The sequence below is a fragment of the Mesocricetus auratus genome, unplaced genomic scaffold (genome assembly GCF_017639785.1).
Source record: "Mesocricetus auratus isolate SY011 unplaced genomic scaffold, BCM_Maur_2.0 Super-Scaffold_100001, whole genome shotgun sequence".
In the NCBI taxonomy this organism is placed as follows: Eukaryota; Metazoa; Chordata; class Mammalia; order Rodentia; family Cricetidae; genus Mesocricetus; species Mesocricetus auratus.
In genome coordinates this window covers 4,130,992-4,155,785 of record NW_024429187.1, presented here as the reverse complement: position 1 = coordinate 4,155,785, position 24,794 = coordinate 4,130,992, and the positions used below count along the sequence as shown (strand labels likewise).

At 47.6% G+C, this 24,794-nt stretch overlaps 1 protein-coding gene and 1 long non-coding RNA gene across 3 annotated transcripts; one reads left to right on the top strand and one right to left on the bottom strand.

The window, feature by feature from the left end:
- Positions 1 to 4,795: 4,795 nt before the first annotated feature.
- On the bottom strand, positions 4,796 to 24,038 carry Emp1 (epithelial membrane protein 1). Its single transcript, XM_005072885.4, has 5 exons — positions 23,870 to 24,038; positions 9,687 to 9,797; positions 8,235 to 8,331; positions 7,989 to 8,129; positions 4,796 to 7,016 (listed from the first exon to the last, which is right to left on the bottom strand). Exons 2-5 carry the CDS (start codon positions 9,762 to 9,764, stop codon positions 6,850 to 6,852), a joined length of 483 nt encoding a protein of 160 aa, XP_005072942.1. The 5' UTR covers positions 9,765 to 9,797; positions 23,870 to 24,038; the 3' UTR covers positions 4,796 to 6,849.
- Positions 17,472 to 20,754, top strand: LOC121139679. Of its 2 annotated transcripts, none has more exons than XR_005876577.1 (3): positions 17,472 to 17,604; positions 19,188 to 19,278; positions 19,700 to 20,754. It is a non-coding gene; the product is annotated as an uncharacterized LOC121139679 (long non-coding RNA). The 2 variants fall into 2 exon arrangements; XR_005876576.1 differs by lacking the exon at positions 17,472 to 17,604 and adding an exon at positions 18,668 to 18,922.
- Positions 24,039 to 24,794: the final 756 nt, after the last annotated feature.

Sequence of the window (24,794 nt, the reverse complement as noted above, 5' to 3'; positions counted from 1 at the left end):
GCCAGCTCACCTTGTGCTTGGGAAGAAGGTACCCTAGTGATGTCTAATTTTATGTGTCTACCTGACTGAATCAAAGCATCTGACTGTGTAACCAATCACAATTCAGGGTGCTTCTGGGAATACGTTTGGGGGTGAGAATGACTTTTAAATGGGTGAATTTTTTTTTTTGGTTTTACGAGACAGGGCTTCTCTGTATTGTTTTGGAGGCTGTCGGTCCAGCCTGGCCTCGAACTCACAGAGATCCGCCTGCCTCTGCCTCCCGAGTGCTGGGATTAAAGGCGTGCACCACCACCGCCTGGCTAAATGGGTGAATGTGGGAACACCAGACCTTGAGCAGAGACCCACTTCCCCTTCGGCCTGGGAGTAGGCAGCTGTAAGACAATGTTTACTAAAAACATGTTTACTAAAAACAATACAATGCCGGGGCAATAAGTTCCTGGAAAAGGCCTGCCCACGGAAACCGCCCTGACCTCGACCTTGTCCAAAGACTAACCGCCTCTTCTGACATGCCCAGATCAGTTTTTGGGGTCAGAGCAGAACCAGCCAGGGTAGAGAGAGCAGAGAGCCTTCTTGAGGAGCCTTCGGGTCTGTGTCGTCAATCCCCGACACCCTCGCCACATTCTCGGACACAGGCTGCGCAGCTGATGCGACAATTGGAAGTTCCACCGAAATGTGAAAGCGAGGTAAGTGGACAGGGTCGTCCCTTTTGCCAGCCAGGGACAGATGGAGGAAAATAGGAAAAGAAATGATGGGAAATAGTCCCTGGAAGTTTAAATTACAGTATCATGTAAAAAAGTTACTTAAAGAACAAGGGACTACAACCATGGAAGACTTTCTAAAATGGATTAAACGTGCGAGTCCATGGTTCATTATTGGGGGAGGCTTAAGTGTCCCAGATTGGGAGGATGTTCACCATGATTTTCAGAGCGCGGGCGCGGTGGTGCATGCCTGTAGTCCCAGCTACTCAGGAGGCTGAGACAGGAGGATCGCTTGAGTCCAGGAGTTCTGGGCTGTAGTGCGCTATGCCAATCGGGTGTCCGCACTAAGTTTGGCATCAATATGGTGACCTCCCGGGAGCGGGGGGGCCACCAGGTTGCCCAAGGAGGGTAGACAAATCCTTCTACTGTTATGGTCCAGCTTCAACAGTTCAAAAAAGAAAAAAATTTTTTAGAAAATAAAAAAGGGGGAATAATGCCCCCAGTCCCCACATGACTCATCAAATAATACACTCCTCATTTAAAAATTTTATAATGTGAATGCCAGTGAGCTTCAGACAGATTCTGGCATGATGGAACTTGAGCAACCATTGCTCAGGTCAAATGGAGACATCCATGCACTAGACAGTGGAGAAGACCCTAATTTGGGGTCGAGGGCATGTTTGTGTTTTCTTGCAGGAAAAGAATAAAGCTTCGGCAGCTGTCAGACCATTTAGTGAGATGCACGGAGCAGAGAAAAACTGGACCTGAGACCATGGGAGCCTACCTAAGCCAGTTTGAGTGAGATCTCCTAAATCAGTGTTCCTGGCCCTTGATGTCATTGAATCTAGAGCCCAAGAAAGAAAGAAAACAGTCGGTTCGAGATTTCCAGTTTCTCAACAGACCTGCTGCATCAACCTCCTGGACCCATGAGTTTTCATCGTGAAGCCAACAGAGAAAAAAGGACCCATTTAAAGCATTTGGACATTGGTATGGACTATGAGTGGCAAAAGCCTCTTCAGTATTTGAACAGGACATGGTCACTTGAAATATCAGACTTGGTGGTTCCTGTTTCTGGAATCGTGCCTAGGCCAGTGTATTTTTCTGGAGAAATGCAATTTGTCCTAATGCAACAAAAAGGAGACCTTTGGCTCAAGTCGCATATTCAGCTGAGGCTAGTGATGTTAAATGAACAAGCTGCATCACCACAGGAACAAATTGGTGCTCTGTGGATAGTGCAACAAGCCTCTTGTTCATATTTTTTATAATGTTACATGTGTAACATCAATGATTGTGCCCAATGTATCTGTGCAAGTGCACTTTCTAAATGCTTTCCTGAGCAGATCTTAAAACAATTGTAAACTTTATCAAATTGTAAATGTAAATCACATGCAGGTTACCCTTGTAACAGAATGTAAATCACGTACATGTTACCCTTGTAACAGACGAAGGCTGGTAGAATGTTATGGCTCAGATCTGGTGATGGGTATGGTGATGGAGAGGCGCTATGTCAATGGGGGTCCTGGAAATGGTGGCAGTGGCAGTAGGCATTCTGGCTTTATGCCGAGCTCAAACGTGCCTTGTTCCAGAGGCAAGAGATCCGTAACCAAGTATTGCTTAGCTTAGCCCATGGCAATCCCGATAGCCATGAAGGTTGGTTACAGATGATTTAAGGTTGGGGTGTCTCCGACGACGGGCAACCTGTGGGGAAGACCCCTCCCACCTAAGACAGGGGTCCAAGGTCCCCCGAAGACGGGCAAGGGAGGGTGACCCTACTTGACCTAAGCCAGGAGTGCCTCATTTGAAAATAAAAAGGGGTGAATTGTGGGAACACCAGACCTTGAGCAGAGACCCACTTCCCCTTCGGCCTGGGAGTAGGCAGCTGTAAGACAATGTTTACTAAAAACATGTTTACTAAAAACAATACAATGCCGGGGCAATAAGTTCCTGGAAAAGGCCTGCCCACAGAAACCGCCCTGACCTCGACCTTGTCCAAAGACTAACCGCCTCTTCTGACACGCCCAGATCAGTTTTTGGTGTCAGAGCAGAACCAGCCAGGGTAGAGGAGAGAGCAGAGAGCCTTCTTGAGGAGCCTTCGGGTCTGTGTCGTCAATCCCCGACACCCTCGCCACATTCTCGGACACAGGCTGCACAGCTGATGCGACAGGTGAATTTTAAGTAAAGCAGATTGCCCTCTATGGTGTGAGTGGACCTCATCTGATCAGCTGAATGCCTGAAGAAAATCAGATCTTCAGAGGAAATACTGTAGGAACCCACTGTTGGGTGTGAATTGGAAACACTGTAGGAACCCACTGTTGGGTGCGAATTGCTGTGTCAGCTCCTGTGTGAGTTTCTTGCTGGACAGCTCTCCTGCAGTTTTTCCTAACACATCCTGTTTACCACCCAGATTCTAGAAGTGGTAGGTGACATCTTGGCAGCAGAAGACATGTTGGGTGTGTCTGTGTGGTTGTTGGTGACTAAGAACACTTGTGGGGAAGCAATGGAGTCAGGAGAGTCAACACATGAGTTGGAATGTGTCATGGGAGGAAAATCTCTAGGAGAGTTAAGTGAAGATGTCTTGGAAGTAGCCTAAGGAATCTTATGAGCAACTGGGGGTGATGAGACACACCTATAATGATGTCACTCAGAAACTCAGAAGAGCTCAGAGGAGTACAAGTTTGAAGATAGTCAGCGCTACATAGTGAGACTCTCAAAACCAACAAAATTTGATCTAATTTGAAGTACATTGAAGTGTGCTTGTGTGTGTGTGTGTGTGTGTGTGTGTGTGTGTGTGTACTCACAAGCATTCATCCATCTGCATGCATGTGGAAACCAGAGTTTGACATAATGTGGTCATGTTTTACTGGTTTTCACCTTTCTTTTTGTGACAGGGCCTCTCACTGAACATGGAGCTCTAACTATTTAGGCTAGCTGACCAGTGAGCTCTGGAGATCTGCTCCAGTCTCTGGCCCCAGCTCCTGGGACTACAGACATGCATTAATGCACCCAATTTTCTTATATGGGTACCGGGAATCCAAGCTCAGGTCCTCATGCTTTGACAGAGCATCTGCCCAGGCTTTTATGTTTAAGTTTCATTTCCTGGTTTCATGGTATATTTCCTAATACTTATCTATTTTTAGCATGTGATTCACCAAAGAGAGCATTGGATCTCCTGGAAGTGGAGTTACAAGTCTGTGAACCCCCATACAGGCCCTGGGAATTGAACCCGGGTCCTCTGCAAAATGCATCCAGTGTTTTTAAACACTGAGCCATCTCTTCAGACTCTCATAGCATATTTTTGATGTGCTCTGTATGTTTTTTTGTATTTATCTATTTCATGTGTCTTCATATTTTGCCTGTATATATGTCTGGGTGGGTGTGTCAGATCTTTATTGGCAGTTATGAGCTACTATGCGGGTGCTGACAATTGAACACAGGTCCTGTGAAAGAGCAGCTAGTGCTCTTAACCACTGAGCCATCTCTCCAGCCCCTTTGTGCGGGTTTTTTCTTCTTTTTTTTAATGTTAGGCCATAGAGGACCAGAAAACTACTAATAAGCCATATTTGTCATGCTAGTGCTAATATGACAATGCAATACATCATATCCACCTGTTCTCCACCATCAATGACAGCTCTGGCCGCTCACAAAAAGGATTAATCTTGCCTTCAGTCGTGAGCTCGTGCAGAGATGTCCCAGCTAACACAATGGGCCTCTGGAGAGAAGCATTAGCACAGCCTTTGTGAAGATACTCTTGAGGAGCTGGCTACTTCAACCAAACTATGTAAGTGCCCCATTTCTTAATGTCATAAGCCATTCTTATTTAAGATGATAACAACCTCTTTCTATCTATTAGCTTATGAGATTCCATTTTTGCCTAAGAGGTCTAATTAAAGCAAGGCAAAGATATATTTAATAACATTCCGTTGCCTGAAATAATTATTAGAGAAATCCTTAAGGTTTTACCAGAAAGTAATTCAATGTCTCAAATAAATGTCAAGTTTCCCAATCAAACCAGTAAGAAACTTAATGAGGAGGAATAAATGTCATCATTCTCTATTATTTTCTCATGTTTTTTAAAAAGAAGACAGTGACACACAATGTAGGGAATCAGAATTTATTTTTATATCCCTAGAGTTATAAACATATGTATCAAAATATTTACAATTATAGTATATGAAATAATCTATTAATGAAGAAGCCAAATACAGTACTAGAATAACCCACCAATGCAATGCAAATTACATGAGATGTAAATGTCACAGAAAAAAGTAAAAGACAAGGGAATGCATGGTTCATTTGAATCATAATTTGACTTTTTAACAAAATGCGACTATCTTTTTCTGGCTATAGCTGTCTATCCTTCTGAACATAACATAGCCTTGAACAAGTGTATGGTGATCAAATTGTATTTTAAGAGTTTATTATCTCACAGTTTTTTCTGGCCGATATCTCTACCCTTGGCCTGGCAATTTAGTAATCCACCTTCAACATTCCCTTATACATAATACACATAGAGAAATATACTTAGTAATAGTCCCTTTACATAAATACCAGCAATTATAGCATAACAACTCCCCCCTGTAAAGACATGTGTATAAGAATTGGATAAGGCTATCCCTAGGAAAAAGAATGAAGGCAAGATGTCTCAGGCTCTTCCTAGGGGTGATCTTCTAAGGGCAATAAAGAAAACAATTTCTAAAAAAGAAAGCCCTCTAGGCAGAAATCTGAGATGGCTTAAAATAGCTGCTGTAGACAGAGCTCTGCTCACTGAACTAGGTCCATGGCACTACTTCTAAGTCTTACATAGGTGTACCCCTATTGCCCCAACAATTCAGCTACCATCTGACTGGATTCCCTAAGAGTTTCTTCTGTGTTAAAACGAAACTATCTGCCCATCACCTGGACTTTATGTCTCATGGGATTTAATTTTTTTTTCCTGAGAGCAGGCACACTGTCCTTACCATGACTGAAATGTAGTATGCTTAATACTCCGTAACCAGGCAGCACCTCCCCACCCCACCCCCAGGGCTTATTCTTTGGTTTAGGTTGGTATACGTTTTAATTGGCTCCCAGGATTGCCATCTTCATCTGGAAAACAGTGTGGGGAAATTTGTTGAGAGGGGACCACTCCAGCCAGGGTCACAGCTGCAGTGACCACTGAACTTCGATGTTCTGTTCCCCAGTGTTGATCATGATTAGACAGAACTTCCTCAAAGGTCCCTAATTCGGAAGAAGCTCAACAGAGTCATCTGGTAAGGGGCCACATGCATCCCTCGCCTGTTCCATTTACAAGAAACGTTATGTGCATTGGGGGTGGAATCCTAAAAACCACCACCTTACTGTAGCACTGTGGTAGGTGTGCCCTTTGACCCTACAGCATGGGGCATTTTCATCTTTGGCTCTGAAGAATCTAGAGAAACTCCAGAAAAGCTGCCTTGGCTGTGAGCTAGAGTCCAGCAGGAGGCCTCCCTGAGAGACACCTCAATGACGTATGGCAGAGCCTCTGCCTGCCTCAGTCCATCTCCCAGGTCCTCCAGGGCAGAAACTTCTAGTTCTTGGTGAAGCCAATCCCACCAATTTGACCTTATAAACCATCTCTCGATTCTTTTGTCAGAAAGGCCACCAAATAGGGGCAGTGACTTCCTGGTCACCAAAGGCACTTGGGATCTGAATTTGGTGTTTGGCTCTAGTGTCACAGGACAGGGTGGCCTCCAGACTTAGCCTTCTCAACCAGGAGGCAGTATCTGCTTGTACCACTATGGGAACTTGGTGATATAGGTTTGGAAGACCTCAGTGTGTGACCCAACTCGTCACCCTCAAGAATGGAACCAGTTGTCTGGCAGCTGGTCAGGCCCCAAGTGGCATTATGTAACTGAGGACAGATGGAGGGCTCTCCAGTGGCCTCAAGGAAGCATCAGCACAGTAGCCAACAACTTTCTTCCAAGGGCGGGTGCTTGGCAGTAGAGAATCCCAAACCCCCCCTCAGAAAGGTTTGGGTTTGGGCCTCTCTCACCCGTCCTTCCCCTTCCCCTCCCCCCTCCCTTCCCTTGGTTATTCCTACACAATGACTTCTGCTGCCCTCCCAGATTAAGCCGCTTCCTCCTCCCCACTCCCGCACCCCACCCCTCTCCCAGTTCCCAAAAGCCTGTTCAGCTCATTTCTTCCTCAGGACCATATAGAGAATGCCAATAATGAAACTGAAGCAGAAGCAAATCCAGGTCAGGATGAAACAGTAGCCTTGGTGGTCGTTAGAGGTAACGTTCATTTCACGGTGGGCATAATGATGAGTATAGATAGACACTCCAACCAGGATGCAAAACCCTGCAGGGAAAAAGACACTGTCATGGATGCCACCAAAGTGGTTTGCTTTTTGTTTTTGTTTTTTAAAGATCCCATTTCCCTCTACTTGTTTGTCCCTAAAAGGTCGCTCTGTTGGTCTGCCCAGATCCAGGCTTGATGGCGTGTTGGTGAATTAGAATTATCTAGGCTCTCATATCTACATTGGTTTGTTTATAATGAAGAATAAATCATGGCGAATCCTGCTGGCCATCTCCTTTCTCACCCGGACCCTGGTGTGTCTGGGTATGGTGTTATGAGACCAGCATGACCTTTTACCAAACTGGGCATTTGTTGTGTGTATTATGATCATGTTCTGACAAATAAAGCTTGCTTGGAGTCAGAGGGTAGAGCTAGCCACTAGCTGGCCATAGAGGTTTGGAGGACTGAGGACAGATAGGAGACAGGAAGTCATAAGTTGGGGTGGAGAGAGGATCTCAGCCCTTTTGGATGGAGGGAGGGTAGACTTAGGAATCGGCTACGGCTGCTCCACCTGCCTCTCTGATCGTTCCGGTTTTTACCCCCATAGCTGACTCCCGACTTTTGATAAAGATTAATTAGATTAACACTTCAGGTGTTTCTGGGAAGGTGGAGAAGGTGGTGTCCTGTAACAATTGTGCACTTCATGGCAGTAGCTGCATCATTCTGGGGGGCTACGGATGCTGCTCAGACACTTGGTGGCTCCTAGGGACCTGAGCTTTTTAAACAACTTAACAGATGCGGGTTGGTGGTCCACTGGCAATAGCAGGTCATCAGCGGACGACGGGAGGAGGGAAGAGCCTAAGGTGGCTTCACACGGCCATGTGACGTCTAGTAAAACACGCCTTGCATGGCTAGGGATGTGTGTAGTTCAGTAGTCAGGTGTTTGTTTAGCCTTTCAAGGCCCTGGGTCCAGTCGCCAGCAAGGGGGAAGGGGAGTAGCTCCCAAGTAAAACAGACTCTGCCCCGGATACTCACAGCACACCAACATGGTGGACCCTGAGAGGAAGAAGCGGTTCCCCTTCTCCATGGTGAAGAGCTGGACCACGAAGACCACAAGGGAAATTACAGAGAAGATGATGGAGAGGATCATGAAGGCTTGCACTGCCTTGAGAGCATCTGCAAACACAGGGCAGGGCAGGAGGAGCATTAGACAACCTGAGAGTCTGGACATCTTCCTGACCACGCCCATGGCGGGCTAGGCATGGGTGCTCCCACTCATACCTTCATTGCCATATGTCAGGGAGCCACCACAGTCGCCATTGGTACAGTTCCTCCAAAGCCCTACCGAGGATTTTACATCGTGAGAAACCATCCAGACCTGAAACCAGAGATGGGATTGATTAAGAATTGCTCTTCTGCTTTCTGAAGAGAACAGCGTCGTGTTCAAATCTTCACCAAGATGCCCTATGCAACGGTAAATACGGCAATTGGATCCAAAGTCACAAAGGTTCCGAAACTGAACCGTGGACCAGAAAAGAAGTCGCCTCCCCTCTTTGGACTCCATTATTCATAATGTGACACACACACACACACACATACACACACACACACAGAGCTGAAGAAAGTTCACCGTAGTGATTTAAAATTCTAAAGTTCTAAGGAGCAAAAGCTCTGGATGAGGAAATGAACATTGAATATGTACAGTAAAAGACTCACATTTAAGTACCCAGCTTAAAACAAAAACAGTGAAGTCAGGCCTTGTAGCAACTGCCTGTAATTCCAGTACTCTGGAAATGGCACAGGCTTTAAGTCATCAGATGGTAAGTCTGAGGCCAATTTGGCTCCATGAGACTCTGTGTCAAAAGATAAAAACAAAATTGGCCCAGCAATTGAGAACATCTACTACTCCTGCAAAAGGACTGGAGTTTGGTTCCCAGCACCCACACTAGGAGACCTGTAACTCCGGAGTCTTGGGCCACAACACGCAGCAAAATGTGTAGCCCAGGCTGGCCTCAATCTCACGAACCTCTTGTCTCCGCCTCTTTCAAGCAAATCTTACTGTCACTTAGTCACTTTACTTCTTAGTCCAAGAAGCTGGCTCATTTTGCCTGAGACAAGGACAATACAAGCAAATTGGGAACTGAAAATGACCACTAGGGGTCAGAGTAGCCCCGGGTTGGGAGAGCAAAGACCAGTGATCTCCCTATGATGGTTTTGTTATCTGGTTCACCGGGAACCAAGTTAGTAAATCCTGTCCAATTCCGTTTCACACACCGATTTCCACTCAACACTAAAATTTGTCAATCTAATGACTAAAACAGTGTTCTTATTCTCTCACAGTCACCTACCCTCGCATCACAAGTTTCTGCAGGAATGAGGGACCTTTGCCAGCCCTCCCGCGGGAACATTCACACTTTCTTCCACTTCCCTCTAGGCAGAGCCCCACCACCTACTCAGCCCCCAAACGCACTTCAATCTCCACCTTTGGTAGAGAGGATCCTCCTAGAAGCTGGAGGTCCTCCTGGTACTTCCCACCTCCCAGCACCCCTAGAATCACTCACAGACACTAGCTTTTCACACTTTGGGTGTATTTCAATGTTGGATGTTCGAGTATGTGTTTGATCTCTTTCCCCCACAGCTAGGCTAGAACCCCTCCCCCATTTTTCTTAGCATTTTTGCAGAACTGTTCCAAAGATCCTTCCGCGGATGGATGAAGGGGAGGCTAGGACTCACGTTGGAGATGGTGGAGACAAATAGCATAATAGCGGTGGCGATGTGGACCACGAAGATACCGGCAAGTAGCACCAACATCTTGGCTTTTTGGTGACTCGGGAGCTGAGAGTTCTGAAACAAAAGACAGGGGAGACGGAAAGGTTACTTTCATGTTAAGTCAAACAAACCCCACCTTTTCACTTCCTGGGCTCTCCCTTAGCATGAGACAAGTGTGGCAGGTTTTAAAACTCAAAATTGCACCAAAAGTTCCCAGAAAGAGCCTTTCAGCTAACCTGATTGATAGCCCTAAACGCCTCGTCATCTATGTAGAGACGGGTACTTCTGTTTTGTTCCTACATGCTTATAGACCCACTCCTTTAATATGTTATCTAACCCCCCCGCCCCGCCTTTTTCTTAAAAGGACTATTGTATTTTTATAAGACCTGCTAATGCTTTGCTTCTGATTTAGAGGCCAAAAGCAGGGCTTTGAATTTTAAGAAGGATTCAGAAGCATCATTTTGCATAAGGAAAGCACCCATGCTCCCAGCAAAATGCTCACCCAGCAGTCTGAATAGAAATGATGTGTTCTGCAGAACAAGCTGCTGTTACTCAATGGCTACAGAGCAAATCGACTACTAATTTGATCCCAGATGAGAGGTAAAATGGGCGAGATCCTACTTCTGTTATTACCATGCTCTTTGGCATCCAATATTACGACAACCTAATGGCCCAATCGCTTTCTGATTTAGCACTCCAGACTAATATTTGCAACACCTGAGCCTTTGGCCCTGCATGCCTTTTGGAGGCGATGATGTCTAGTGGAGTTTAGGGCAATGTTAGATTTCCTACGGCTCAACATGACAGCTCTGGGGCCTCGGAAGTGTAAAGCCTGAGATAAGACCAGATGTGCCTTTCACTAGTGTGTATTGTATGAGCAACTCCGGCCACTCAGGCCCAGCCCAGAAGACAAACAGATGAATAAATCACTGTTGGGAGGAACAGGAACTAATATAAATTAACAATGTGTGTGGGTAAACAAACGTTCTCAGCAGTTATTTCAGCAGAGACCACTAATCGTAAAAACTAGGACCAGAAAGAAGTGTGAGGGGAGCCCACGAGGATCGAGGTCAGCTGCATCGTCTGTCGTTGAGACAGTTAGATGCAGAGCCAGCCCAGGGAGACATCAAAAGGAAAGGGCTGGAGGTTACTCACCCTCTAGGCAGGGAGTGCACGCGTGCGGATGCCACAGCCTAGGAGATGGCGGCTTGTAGCCTGCAATTGCTTTGCTTCCCCCTGGCTCCACCTGATTTAATTGATGCTTTGAGTGGGCTCTAAGCCACTTTCATGCTACACTGGGCATTCATGAGAACACCGATACTATCATTATCCTGACATTTCAGGTGTCTTTTATCTCCTCTCACTTTCTCATTGGGCTCTCGGAATCAAACGGGATCTACTGCACACCTGGGTTCTTGGCTCTTTGTGGCCACTGGCTTCTGCTCTCCCAAGACCTTTTCTCCCACTGGCTACTTCCTTCCTGTTTTGGGGGTGGGGCAGTGAGGGAGAGAAAGAATGTTTCCAATTTAACTATGAATGACAAAGCTGATAGCGTTTTCCTGCCGCCTCTGGGGTGAGACTGGAGTTTTCCCTTCTGAATCCTCTCTCCTATTGTTCACTGCTGCTTTACTGGAGTTCTTGCAAATCTCCAAAACTTCCATGCATGGAGGAAGGGGTTTTCGATTCGTTTTGTCTGTTTTTCAGTTAGAGGCCGTCAGAATCATTCCAAGTGCCTTGGTCTCTGCCTCGGTTTCCTCATAGAGGGGGGTGCGGGTGAAGAAGCTGATTATACCGTGTGAGGATTCAACTGGATTATAGAATGAAATACCTTGTGTTGGCTGCGTCTAGCGCGTGGCGGGTACTAAAACGGGGTTGCCAGGATTGCTGTTATTGTTACTGTTTTTCTTCTATGAAGCAGAATCGCTGTTGCCATTCCAATCCAGTTACTCAATCACAGGCAGCCCCATGTCAAGCACAAGCTAAGACAGGGCGGCCTGTCTTACCAGGCAGCATATGGCTAGAATCATGTTGGTCCTCGGAAACTGTCACTTTTATCTAGTCCTTGCCCCTTGAGTGGGAAAAAACTAAGAACACACCCTCCAGAGTCGGGAGAAAGCTAGCTTTTCTGAGCCCATTCCTCTGACACCAGGCTGGCCCCTCCAGAATGAAGCCGACTCAAGGCAGGAAATTACGATAATTACATAATAGGTACTTGAGTTCAACCCTCCTCGACCCTTTAATGACCCTCTTGTTCCTTTTGCTTATAATTTACAAATAGCCTCCTTATATTGAGAAGTGGTTGAGGAGCCAAGACCGGAATATAATCCACCAAGTGAGGTCTCTTTAAACGAGTTGCCCGCCAGGCGGGTGGAATTTGGGAACCTTTCTGTCTCCTTGGATGCCCTGGGATCCCACCCACCAGAGTCCATCTTGTTTCACCCCAGTGGCCCCCTCGTCATGTCCTAGAAGCAGGTCCTCTCCCAGCCACTGAGACACACGTGCTGTGTTTTCTCACTGGAGCAAGGGAGCAACGCAGCTCAGATCACAGAGTGTTCTTAATGAACAGGACGCTAACACTGTCCTCCCTGCGGCTGTGTGCAGCCCCTGTGGAGGCTGTTCAGGCAGAATCACTGCATAATACACATAACTTCATCTTTTCACTCTCCCAAATTTGTCAGCTTTTATCAGTGAAATCCATTGTCCGCTGAGAGGGGCTTCCTTTTTTTTGGTTTGCTTGATTTTTGGTTTTTGAGACAGGGTTTCTTTGTGTAGCCCCGCCTGTCCTAGAACTTGCTTTGCAGACCAGACTAGCCTTGAACTCAGAGTTCGAGGAGCATCTGCCTCCAAAGCGTTGGGATTAAAGGTGTGTGCCTGACGCTTCCATTATTTTAAATATCCATCTTCCAAAATACTTAGAAACACAGTGGAACATTTTAGAAATTTCTGTCTTGCATCACCCGTGGTTACCCAGCCTCTGAATTATAGAGCCTAACCCTTGTCCACTCATTCAAGGACAGTAGTTCTCAACCTGTGGGTCTCAACCCTTAGGGAGTCAAATGACCCTTTCATAGGGGTTACATATCAGATATTTACAATTCATAATGGTAGCAAATTTTCACCTATGAAATAGCAGCACGCGTAATTTTATGGTTGGGAGTCATCACAACATGAAGGACTGTATGAAATGGTCACAGCACTTGGAAGGTTGAGAGCCACTGATCTAGGAAGATAAAACCCTCAGGGTCTTTATGGGAAACTACCAGAGGTGGCTGATGAGTTTCTGAGAACCTAGTAAGCTGCGAAGTCCACACTCTTGAGACTTCCACCCACGATGGTCTTTCGTAACTTGTCCATTGACTCATTCCTTGTTCAAAAAGCAAGACCCTTTCTGGACTCAGGATGTACCCTGCGGATACAGCATTTGCCTTACATGTTCAGAGCCCTGGAATTGGTTCTCAGCACCACCACCAAAACCGAAAACCAACACATAGAACTATTAAAAACAAAGACTGCTATAGCTTCTGTCTCACTAGAGCAATAATGGAATTCTGCCTCCCTCCTATTTCTCCAAAATGCTGTGGTTGGCATTCTCCGCTGGAAGACACATTCCTCATCCTCGACGGATGAACCAAATCCAGGAGCAAGAGCACACAGCACCACAGCTCTGAATGATCCGTGGTAGCCCTCCCTCCCCTCTTTCGGCATGGACAGACCCAAAGTGTGTCATCTGTTACTGGGGACTCTCATACCAAGAATGTGACTTTTATGCTCCCCATCATGGGCCACCACACCTGGTTACTTCACACAGTTTTGAAGGGTTTGGAAGTGTGGTGGCTTATGTGGACACCAAGAACGCTTTTCTTGGACCTTCCCTCCCAAGAGCACAGCAGTCTCCCCATCTGCACGGTGTGATTGGCATGGGTGTGGCCAGGGTCCAGGGGAACTGAGAAACAGACAAAAGACATGAATGACCACACGAGAAAGAAGTAACTATCGGGGAAGCTAGGGATCAAAGACTTGGAGACAAGTGTAGCTGGAAATCACTACGTAGTCCAAACCAGTCTCAAACTTGTGGCAATCCTCCTCCTTCCTTTGTGCTGAGCTACCAACCTGAGTGTACAGAGCTCTACAACTCACTTGAGACCAGGTGAGACTCTTGCCAATGAGACAGTCTCCATGGATGACGGCAAGACGGTACAAGATGCTTCCTGGGACCACATCTGCAGATCTGGCTGACTGAAACCAGTTTAGTTAGTTCTGGGGGTTGGGGTAGCTAGGAACCTAAGATAGTCCATTATTGGGAAGTAAAGAGCAGTGATGGTCCAGCTGCCGCTTCTGCCTCTCCTTGGTTTCCTGTCCAAAGCATCACAGTCACCTGTATGATCTTGTTCTGGGTCCCTATTACCCCCCCCACCCCTTTGTCAGGATCCTAGCCTGGATGCTGGCATCAGCCCCTCCTATGACACTTCTCTAAACTGCCCCCTCCATGCAGTCTCTGTACTGGTATTGGGTTATCTGACCATGTCCCTCCTCAGCCTACAAACCTCTGTCCTTCCACAGCTGGGACAAGCACCAGTCCCCAAGAAATGAGACTCTAGACAGCAGCCAAAGGAATCCTGGGAATTTGACTTCCAGAAGTGAAAGCTGCTTTTCTGTCCTTCCCTGAGTAATTGCCCAAGCTCAAATTCTGCCTCCTCCTTCTTTCCATGGGTCTGAAGTAGGGTTTTCCCCCTTCCAGTTAATGTTATAGCCCTTATTCAGTCCTAATAAAGGCACTAATGGCAGCCTGCCTGGTGACAGAACTCTTTATGGACATGTTTGGCTCCCCCACCCTGAAGAGTCTGAGTTCCTAAGGGCAGAGTCTATGACAGGTACCAGATAAACTTCATTAATGAACAAATAAAGAGCTAGGCAGCAAAATGTCTTCTTCAAAAGGGAAAAATCACTGCAAAGTGACCAAAGGCCTTAGAAGGAATACAGATGTCTCCCCTCTTTTTTCAGTTTTCAGTTTATATTTTATGTGTATGGGTGGGGTTTTCTCCTTAATGTATGTCTATGTACTGTGAGCATGTATGGCACCAGCGAAGACCAGAAAATGGTGCCAGATCCCCTGGGGTTACAAGCAACTGTGAGCCACCAGCTTAGTGGGTGCTGGGAATCGAACCCAGGTCCCTTAGAAAAGCACCTAGTGCTCTTCATCACTAAGCCATCTCTCCAGAGCACCCCTCTTTCTTTTAATGAAACATATACTTTAGTCCTCTATCATTTTTAGAAATTATTTGGTACATCACTACAAGTATGGGTTGGGCATATTATTATACACAAACTTCCTATTATTTATTTCCATTTAACTGTTATAACTACTTTTTGTAAGTACAGAACTTCCAGACTAAGAGAGGCCTCTAAAATTGCTTCCAAAGCCAACAAACTCATCTACAAACTCAACCTGAAGAACTATGCAAATCACACTTAAACTCTTCTTGTCCTGGGGAACTACCTATCAAGACCCTATTAGAAAAGTCCTTCCAACACGACATACAGCCCATGGAATTCAAGTATAACTCAACAGGCAAAAATGAGTGCTTGCCTAATCCAGGCATTCTGGCACACACCTTTAATCCAGCATTTGGGAGCCAGAGACAGGCAGATAGATCTCTGTGAGCTTGAAGGCCAACCTGGTCTACATAGTGAGTTCCAGGATAGTCAGAGCTCCATAGTGAGACCTTGTCTCAACAAACGAACAAAAGAGAGTGCTTGCCTGGCATTCGGGAAGCCCTGGGCTCAGTCCCCAGCATCCACATACACAATCCCAGCACTTGGGAAGTAGAGGTAGGAGACTCAGCCACCCAAAGCAGCTACATTGTAGTTTCAAGGTGAGCCTGGGCTGCATCACACACACACACACACACACACACACACACACACACACACACACACACAGTGCAAGGCACAGCCCAATCCTGAGATTATTCTTTTCCTAGAGGCTCCTCCGCCCTTCCATTGGCCAATGCTGTTCTAACAATGAAATTTCCATCTCCTGCTGGTTAACTGCAAATTGGGGTGAAAGCTTTCTCACCATCTGATCAAAGCCCTGGCACTTCCTGCAAGGCAGGAGGGAAGGTTAAGCTTCTCTGGCAGGGGTTGTGTCATGTGACCTTCATGAGTCAGTGTGCACATCTTCCTCAGCGTGACATCTGAAATGAAACTGAGGCTACCTGGGCTTCCTAAGGACATTGCATGGGAGTCTGTCTGCCCTCCTCCATGTGGAGACCATTCTTGCTGTGGTTTGGGTTCGGATGTGTTTGTATTCCCATTGAGGATCGTTTTAGTTGGCAAAATAGATGTCCATGGGACATTAAAGCAAACAAAAAAGGAAGCTCTACCCTTGGGGAGCAGTGTGGAGGATGTATCTGGAGGAGGGAAAGGCTGGGATTAAAGGCAAACTGAGTGGATGGGACCTTGGATGAGCTTTCCTGGCCATTGTTATCGTTGTTTTATGTCATGTGTGCTTTTCCATCCTCAGCATTGTTTTTCCATGCGGATGCAAAGAGAGGCATGCATCACTGCGTGGGAAACAGAGTGCAGGGATCCTAAAGAACCAAGTCTTCCTGCTTCTGGTATGGGATGTTCAGTGTAGGAAGAAAACACTACAGGTTTCCCTTGGTTTTGTATACCCGACACTAGGGCTGATGCTTCAAGTACTGATAGACTCTGTGGCCATACAGGGAACTGTATGATTCAGGTAAATAGCTGCTTCTTTGTGGTCCAAGAGCAAAGGGGACTTCCATCTACAAAGGGGACTACCATCTACAAAGGGGACTACCATCTACAAAGGGGACTACCATCTACAAAGGCGACCCATGATAAATAGCTCAGTCTCTTTGGGGTGAATATAGCCTGTATGGACCGTCACCCACAGTCAGAATATAGAGCCAAAGTGCAAGCTTGAAGAAAAGAAGTCATGTTAGAAGAAAGGAGGAGAGGGAAGAAAAGACACAGAAAGAGAGAAAGGAAGGAATAGAGAGGAAAGAAAGGGGGAAAAGGCATGGAAAAAAGAACAGAAGGGAAAAGCGGGAAGGAAAAAGAGAGAAAGGAGAAAAGACAAGAAAATATCAGAAAGGAAACAGAGAGGGAGGGAAGGAAGGAGGAAAGAGAGGGGAAAAGAGAGAGATGAGAGAAAAAGACAGAGAGATAGAGAGGAGAGAGGGGGAGGGAAGGAGAGAGAGAGAGAGAGAGAGAGAGAGAGAGAGAGAGAGAGAGAGAGGGAGGGAGAGAGAGAGCTCCAATTAGAAAAGGAGGCCAAGATTCTGCAAAACCTGCCTGCTTGGTGGAATATAGGGAGGCAGAGTCCCAAGTGATAAAGAGCACAGACTCTAAGTTCACATTTTTTAAGGGTCACACATGGAACTCATAGGGTTAGCACAAGTGCTGAAGGGTCTGTGCCTAACACAAAGCAAACACTATGCAGTAGGTCATATTTATTCATTAGTGTAACATGAAAGGCTCAGGCCAGTGAGGTGGTCTTGTGGCTTCTCTGTAGCCTGGGAGCCTGAACTATGCCAAAGCAAGCAAATAGAATGAAGATTATTTTTGCAGATGCATCCACAGAGACACTCATGTCCCCGCCACCCCCGTCTCGCGCTTATTTCCGCTTGTCCTCCATTATGTTCATGGAGTGGGTGGGTCTGGACAACATCTGCAGGCCGGGGCTGAGGCCTGAGTTCAGCCCACACCCTCTGACTGCAGCTGGCCAATGCTGGGGAGGATGTCCCCTGGGTGAGGACGGGAGCTTCCGTTGCCTTCCGCTCTTGACAAAGGAGAAGTATTCCTGCTGCCAGATTGTCTTCCAGGGAGATGTTGCCAAGATAATAACTAGGGTTTGGTAAGAAAAATCAAGGTGTGGCTGGGCCCTGGAGGCTTCTGGGTACCTCTGACAGCAGATGGCAGTAACATGCTTCAACCAGCAAAGCCTGAGGGAGTGGGAGGGCTGTGGACAGCAGGGGCTCCCAACTATGCTGGGTCAGCCACTGGCTTGGCTACTTGGAGTTGAGAAGTATTGGGGTCTTTTGGTCATGCCCTTTGACCCCCACCTCCTAGGTAACATAGTTACAATGAAGCTAATATCTTAGCTATCCACCCAGCTTGGTTTTCATCTTTTATCTGAGAGGTGTGTGTGTGTGTGTGTGTGTGTGTGTGTCTGTGTGTGTCTGTGTGCGGTGGTGGTGTTATTGTTGTTGTCATCTGTTTATGAGATGGGGTCTCATCAGTGGCTTGGCGCTCAAGATTTGGCTAGACTGACTGGCTGTGAGCACCAGGGATCCTCCTGTTTCTTTTTCCCCATCCAAGCCACCACACCCGGCTGACTATTCATGTGAGCCCTGGGAATCAAACTCAGATCCTCTTGTTGGCATGACGGGCACCTTATCATTGATCTGTCTCCCCAGCCCCTCCTTTGATTTTTTTTTTTTACGATAGAATCACTATGTGGTCCTGGCTAGCCTTTAACTCACAGCAATCCCACTGCCTCGACCTCCTGTGTCTGGGACTAAAGGCAGGGGGCACCACACCCAGCTCTTGTCTGAGGGTTTGACAGTTCCTAGAGGCGCTGTTCCTCCCACAGGGTTTGAGCTGATCAGAGCCGGACAGCCCCTAACAGTCCCAGTGCTGTACACAAAGGGTCTCTCAAAGGCCACTGCTTCTTCCTGCCACACTGCCTTCTAAGGCACACCCTGAATAGGCAGCTGGCCCCGTCAAACCCCTCACAGCCAGCTCCCAGACTGGTTTCCATCTTCAACCATGGGCCACACCCTCAGCACTGGCTGGGTCCCCTCCCTGTTTAAGCTCAGCAAGCAGCTATGAATGAGCATAGGGGAGCCCCTGGGCTCAGCTGTGGAGCTGTGTGGATATCGTAATTTCTCAAAACTTTCTCCCCTTCCCTTCTCTCAGACCCCAAGGGAAAGAGCTTGGGTTTCAGAAAGCAGAGGTGTGAGACCAAGGCCCGCATTGGACTCTCATCTCTCAACTGACCCTTCCAAATAGTGAAACACGGAACGCTACCCGTGAAACCCAATGGCCCCAAGCGAGCATCCACCATGCCAAAACTAAGAGAAAAAGATCTTCATGGGGGACAAAATTCAGGATTTTGATCCAAGGGCTGTCCTGAGACAGTGGGTGTGGGCGACTGTCAAGAGGAGTCAGAAGTAAGAACAGCCCTGCTGTGTCTCCCTTGCCCGTTTGATTTCTTTCTCTAATCACTTGTCTCTTTCTAGGCTTTTCTGTTTGCCTCACTCCCAAACACGGCCACCCGCCCACTCCCTCTCACTCCCCTTGGCCTTCTCTGGCCTTCCCTTTGTTCCCACCCACACCTGCAAGCCCCCCCCCCGGCTCTCCCTCCTGTGGCTTACTCAGGACCGGGTCTGGTTCTGAGCCTGGCTTCGCTCCTGGTGAACTGATGTTTTTTCACAGGCCCCTCCCCAGATGGTACCCTTTGTTTCATCAACCAACCGAATCTTCCTTCTTGCCACATGCTGGGTGGTGATGTCCAGGGCTATCTCAGGTGAGTTCTTGGATACTGCACTCAGGGAATCTTGGATCAGGAAGGGCAGCACAGACCACCCATTCCCTCCCTTCCTCCCTCTCGCCAGTGCTCGCAAATGAATGCAGAACCATGCACACGCTAGGCCAGCACACTGCCCCTAGTTTCATTATATTAACTTGCATGGATTAAGTTAGCCATTAGTGTGAACTCAAGGAGTTTCCTAAAATAGAAGGAGTGGGTTCTTAGATTTTTTTCTGAGCCTTGGGTGTCTTGGTGGCAAGCTGTTTCTTCCTTGTTTCTTAGTGCCTTGTTTCTGACCACAGAAGATTAAAGGCAAGACCACAGGCCCCTGTATCTACCTACTCAGTCATGTCATACCCTCCCAACAATCATGGACACATGTGCCAACAGTACTGTATTGTGACTGTCTGTTTGACAGAAGACTCACGGGAGAGACGCGGCAAAGTCCAGATCAGCCCAGCTACCTACGACCAAGAGGAGTCTCTTCAGGTCCTGAGAAAGGCTCTTTCCACAACAGAAAAGAAAACATTGACAGCTGGTGTTTTGCTTAAAAGGAAGATTCTGAAGCAACAGTCGGAAGTTTGTATTTTTCTCTTTCTCCTTCAGTGTCAGGGACCCCACCCCATCAAATTGAGGGAAGTGTTTCACAAGTCAGGGTACAGGGGACTGAAGTGTCAGTCTTCTTGTGACTTATATTTAGAAAATGGATGTTAGAAATCCTAGGAGACCCTAAGTTGAACAAGGACAACCCAGAAATTCAGGGTCACCAGAAGAGTATTCCAAAAGCAGGGCTTAGGTCTAGAAAACTCTAGTTCCATGGTAATCAAGAATTACGGCCCTCCAAGGAGTGGATATTCAGATGGCTGACAGCAGACAGAGAGAGAGAGGCTCCTTGGATTGGAGGACTGTTGCCACGCCAGGTTATAAGAGTGTGCATGTATACACTCAGGCACTGTAGATCAAATCAGGGACAATCCCCCAAAGGTTGTTGGAAGCTGTGCTTAAGGAATCAGACTGATTTAACTATGACCCAGTGGACGGCACCATTGGGTATGTCACTCCATGTGCATATCAGAGCTCCAGAGGCCTCTGAAAGCACGCCAGGTACACAGACGTAGTAAACTGCAGAAAAGACCACAGCCATGTGCCTGGAAAATGAAAGAGCTCATAATCAGTAGTGTGGGAATGATTTGACCAGGTGGATAATTTTAATATTGCAAAGCGCTCTTTCTGCTATCAGTTAGTGGTATACACTATCAACCCAGCATTCAGGGTAGTTGAGGAAGAAGGATGGAGAAACTTCTAGGCCCTAGCCTGACATTCGTAGACAGATCCTGGCTCACAAAGCAAAAGAGCTGAGCATGGTGGCATATGACTTTAATCCCAGCACTCGGGAAGCAGAAGTAGGTGGATCTCTGTAAATTCAAAGCCAGCCCGGTCTACAGCCCCATCTCCAGAGCAAGCTCCAGGACAGCCAGGGTCACATAGTGAGACCCTGCGTTTAGAAAATAAGGAAAAAGGGCTGGGGAGATGGCTCAGTGGTTAAGAACACAGGCTGCTCTTCCAGAGGACCCGGGTTCAACTTCTAACACCCGTGTGGAGACTCACAACTGTCTACAACTCCTGTTCCAGGGAATCTGACACCCTCACACAGACATATATGAAGGCAAAACACCAATGCACATAAAATAAACATAAATAAATAAAGGAAAGAATAAAGCACAATAGTGTGGTTACCAATAGTGTGGATAATGCCACTCCACCAAGTCAAACTAATTAAACATTAAATAAAGATGAGGTATCTAGAATAACAGGAGTGTGGCGCATTGGGTGGGGAGCAGCAGAACCAGAATTGAAAACCTTTTTGTTTCTGGGTCATTTCAGGCCCCAAAAACAAGAACTTTCAAACTCAGCCATTTGTGCTGAGTTTGAGAAACTCTGTGGGGTGTGATTTGCTGTCCAGCAGAGAAGGATGGGTGTGGGTGTACATTCTGAGGCATGTACACATATACTCTGCATGCCCCCTCCCTGGTGCCCCGGGAACTTATGAGCCATGGACCATGTGACATAAAAGTTAGATTTCTGCATTCGGTAAGAGAAAAAGATTACGTTCTCATTTCTGTTGTTTGTTTTTGAGACAAAGTTTCACTAACGTACTCAGGTTGGCCCCAGACTGGCTTTGAATCTTTAGCAAATCTCCTGCCTCAGCTCCCTGAGTCCTTGGATTACAAGTGTGAACGCCCAACTTCCAAATTTAAGATTCTGTGAAAGCAATGAAGAATGGAAAGGAATGGATCTAAGTCATCTTGTGTCTTTTCCCTTGGCCACATCCCAAGTTCTGTGGCGGCCACAGAAAGTCAGTTTTGTCTCCAAGGAAATGTGCTCTGCTTCCCACAGCACAGTCCCAAAGCCACCTAGAAAAAGGCACGAGGCCCTGCGTTCCCGCCAGCCTCCACGGAGTCCTTCCTCAGGGCGGGAGACTGGCCTAATCTTGCCTCCAGAGGAGAGAGCAAAGACGGATGAGGAAGCCAGCCAACCTTTCCCAAGGTCTGGGGACAGGCATCTGTAGTCTGGCAGCAGCCACCCCCTTACTCCTGGCCATTACAACCGTCTTAGGACATGATCTGGTCCAGCTGGACCTTGATGGCCTTCTGCCAACTCCTGGGACAGTTTAGTAGCCTAGAGCAATGTAAAATCTGGGGGCTCTCTGACGGGGGTGCCAGGCCGGATGTCCAGCAGCCCTGGACAGCGCTCTGCCTCCGCCATACTCCGCAGGCTCAGGGTGAATCTGCAGCCGCCTGAGGGTGGGAAGCCGGGCGGGGTGCGGGGCCGGGTGCGGGGGTGGGGGGATGGGGGTTGTAAATAGCCTCCTTTCCAGGACGGTCAAAGACTTAAGAGCCTAGAAAAGCCCAGGGACTCTTGCACTACTAGGAGCATAAACAGTAGGAGTTCAAGCAGCGGTTTGTTTTTTTTTTTTAAGAAATAGTACTCCAACTCTGCTGCGGGGCGTGGGGGGGGGGCATTCTCATTTATCAAGGGACAATGGGATTTAAGACAGCTCCAGAGGCCGCCCACTTGGTGGCAGCTTATCTCTCTCCTCTTTTGCTGACTTATTCAGTGAGGGCTGCCCAGTTTCGACCAGATCAAACCACACACAATCGTGTTCAATCTTCACAGGAAACTGTGGCTGTGGACTGCAAACAGCTTCCCTGGTTCACACCCATGCAGTCTGGAAGTAATGAACACTGGAAGCAAAAGCAGTGGTCCCCCAAGTCTTGAGAAGCCGTCCTGGCGCTCACTGGTCACCCCCACCTTGGGAGGAGGGGGAGCTATACAAAGACTTTGACCACTCAAACACAGACTGATTTTTTTTGAATTTTCTCTTCCAACCAGTGACCTGCATTTCTAAAGAAAAAGGCGCTGCAACTTCATAGGCAAGCTGAATCCTGTCACTCTCCTCACGCTTGTTTACGAGAAAAAAAAACCCACATCTGTGTTGAAATGAGCCACACCTCCACAGACATTCAACCAAAAGCTAATAAAAACAAAAGCAAGCAGTGCCTTGGTTCATTTGGCACTTAGCACGTGGGTTTGTAGCTATACAGTATTTGGGGGGGAAAGTAATAAGCTGAATACCCTCAAACGACTACTGCTGGAAAATTCCACGTCCACTCAGAAACTTCTTCAATCGATTGTGATAGATCTCTGTCGCTGGCTCTGAAATGCGGCTGGCTGGCGGAGAGGCACAAAGCCACCGGCAGCTTTACAGGAATGCCAGAAGTCGCCCGGCCCCACCCTCTCTTCCCCCACCTCCACATCTGGCCAAGGATTCCGGAATCCACGCCAGTCTTCCTGTCCCACCAAAATCAACCCCTCCCAAGTTTTATTTGAAACACCCTTTGCCTCTGTTTCCCTAACGGTTTTTCTTTAAACAAACCAATCCCCTCTTCCCATCCTGCTGGAGGGGTGGGGGTGGGGGGTGGGAGAAAGGAAGAAATAAAATACTTAAACAGACACGAACAGACGAGGAGGGGTGGCAAATGCATTAGCAAAAGCAAACCCAGGTATTTATCCAAAATCTCTCCCAAAGCCTAAAAGACCAACAAACAACCCACAAAGCAAAGGAAACTTGCTCTTCAGAGATTAACCTCCGTAGGAAAAAAAAAAAGGAGGGGGGGTGAAGTGTGCTCATACGATAACATCCCTTCACCCCAAAGCAATTTAAATCAAAACGGAAGATTTGGGAACATCATTCAAGCTTGCTTTTGGTGCACTTTGAAGGCACGTAGAGCTTCCTCCATAAAGAACATTCCACTCAGGTTGTTCCAAAGTCCCTGTCCCTTCCACATCCTCCGAGCAAGAACCCAGATAGCAGCGAGAGAACGTGACCACAGCCGGGGCCAACCGATGTCCCCGATCCCCGCACTACTTTGTGAGCCGGAAGTTTCAAGGACTCTCTTCTTTGAAAGCTGTAGAAGGCAGGCAGAGAAAATAAGAGAACAAACGGCCTCAGCGCCCTTAAACGGCGGAAAGCACGACGGAACCGGGCCTGCAGAGTTTCCCCAGTGTGGGAGCGGAGCGGTCCTACCTGGAGCGTCAGGCGACTGAGGCAGATGCCCTGAGCGGTGCTGGAGCTGGCTGCCGGTCCGGTCCGCTCTTCAGGAGGTATGCAGCCACAGTGAGGGGAGGGACCTGCCTCCCGAGGTTATAAGTTTCCTGGGCTGGTGTGCTGGGGTGTGTGATGGGCGGTTTCTTTCCCCTCTGTTTTAAAGGAGTTTCTATGAATCAGTCTGGATTAAAAAAAAAAAAAAAAGTTAGTGAGCTACGCCCTGCTAAGTTGGCAGTCAGTCAGAAGCGGCTGGGAGTGAGCCATCAATTCAAAGAACCCTGTTGTAGCTCCCTCTGAGTCAGACACACAGACCACAGTGGAAAAAAGGGAGTAACATTGCTTCGAATGAGTAATAGGAGTCACACAAATATGTCTGTTTACTGAAGCCCATTTCTGCTCCCCAGAAAGGAGACTTGGTTGCCACAGACAGAGCAAAACACAGGTTAGGGTCAGGGGGGGAAGGGGCGGGGTAGGGACAGCCCTGTGTTCGTTAACACCCCGGCTAATTGTCAGACAGGATTCCCCTCTTGGTCCCTCATCACCAGGCATTATCCCGTGCAGTTCTCATTGGCTTCCCTGCCTGACCCTCTCGCCCTGACCCGTGGGAGGCTGTGGGATGAGGCTCGTGAACACCAAGTAGAACAGCACCCCAGCAAGCTCTGCATGCTAGGGCACTGATTGACAGCAGGCAATCCTGGATCTTTAATTACGCTCTCCTGCCCTTATAGACGGTGTGCATTGCTGGAGGAAGTCTTCGAATTGCGGACTTGGCACTCCGATCTTCATGTGATAACCGTTTGGACCTTGTTCCACAGGTGGCCTTTGGGAAGTCAGACAGGAACATGATCATCCCAGCTTCCTGCCTGCACCATTTTCCTTTTAATCTCCGAGTAAGGGAGGGGGT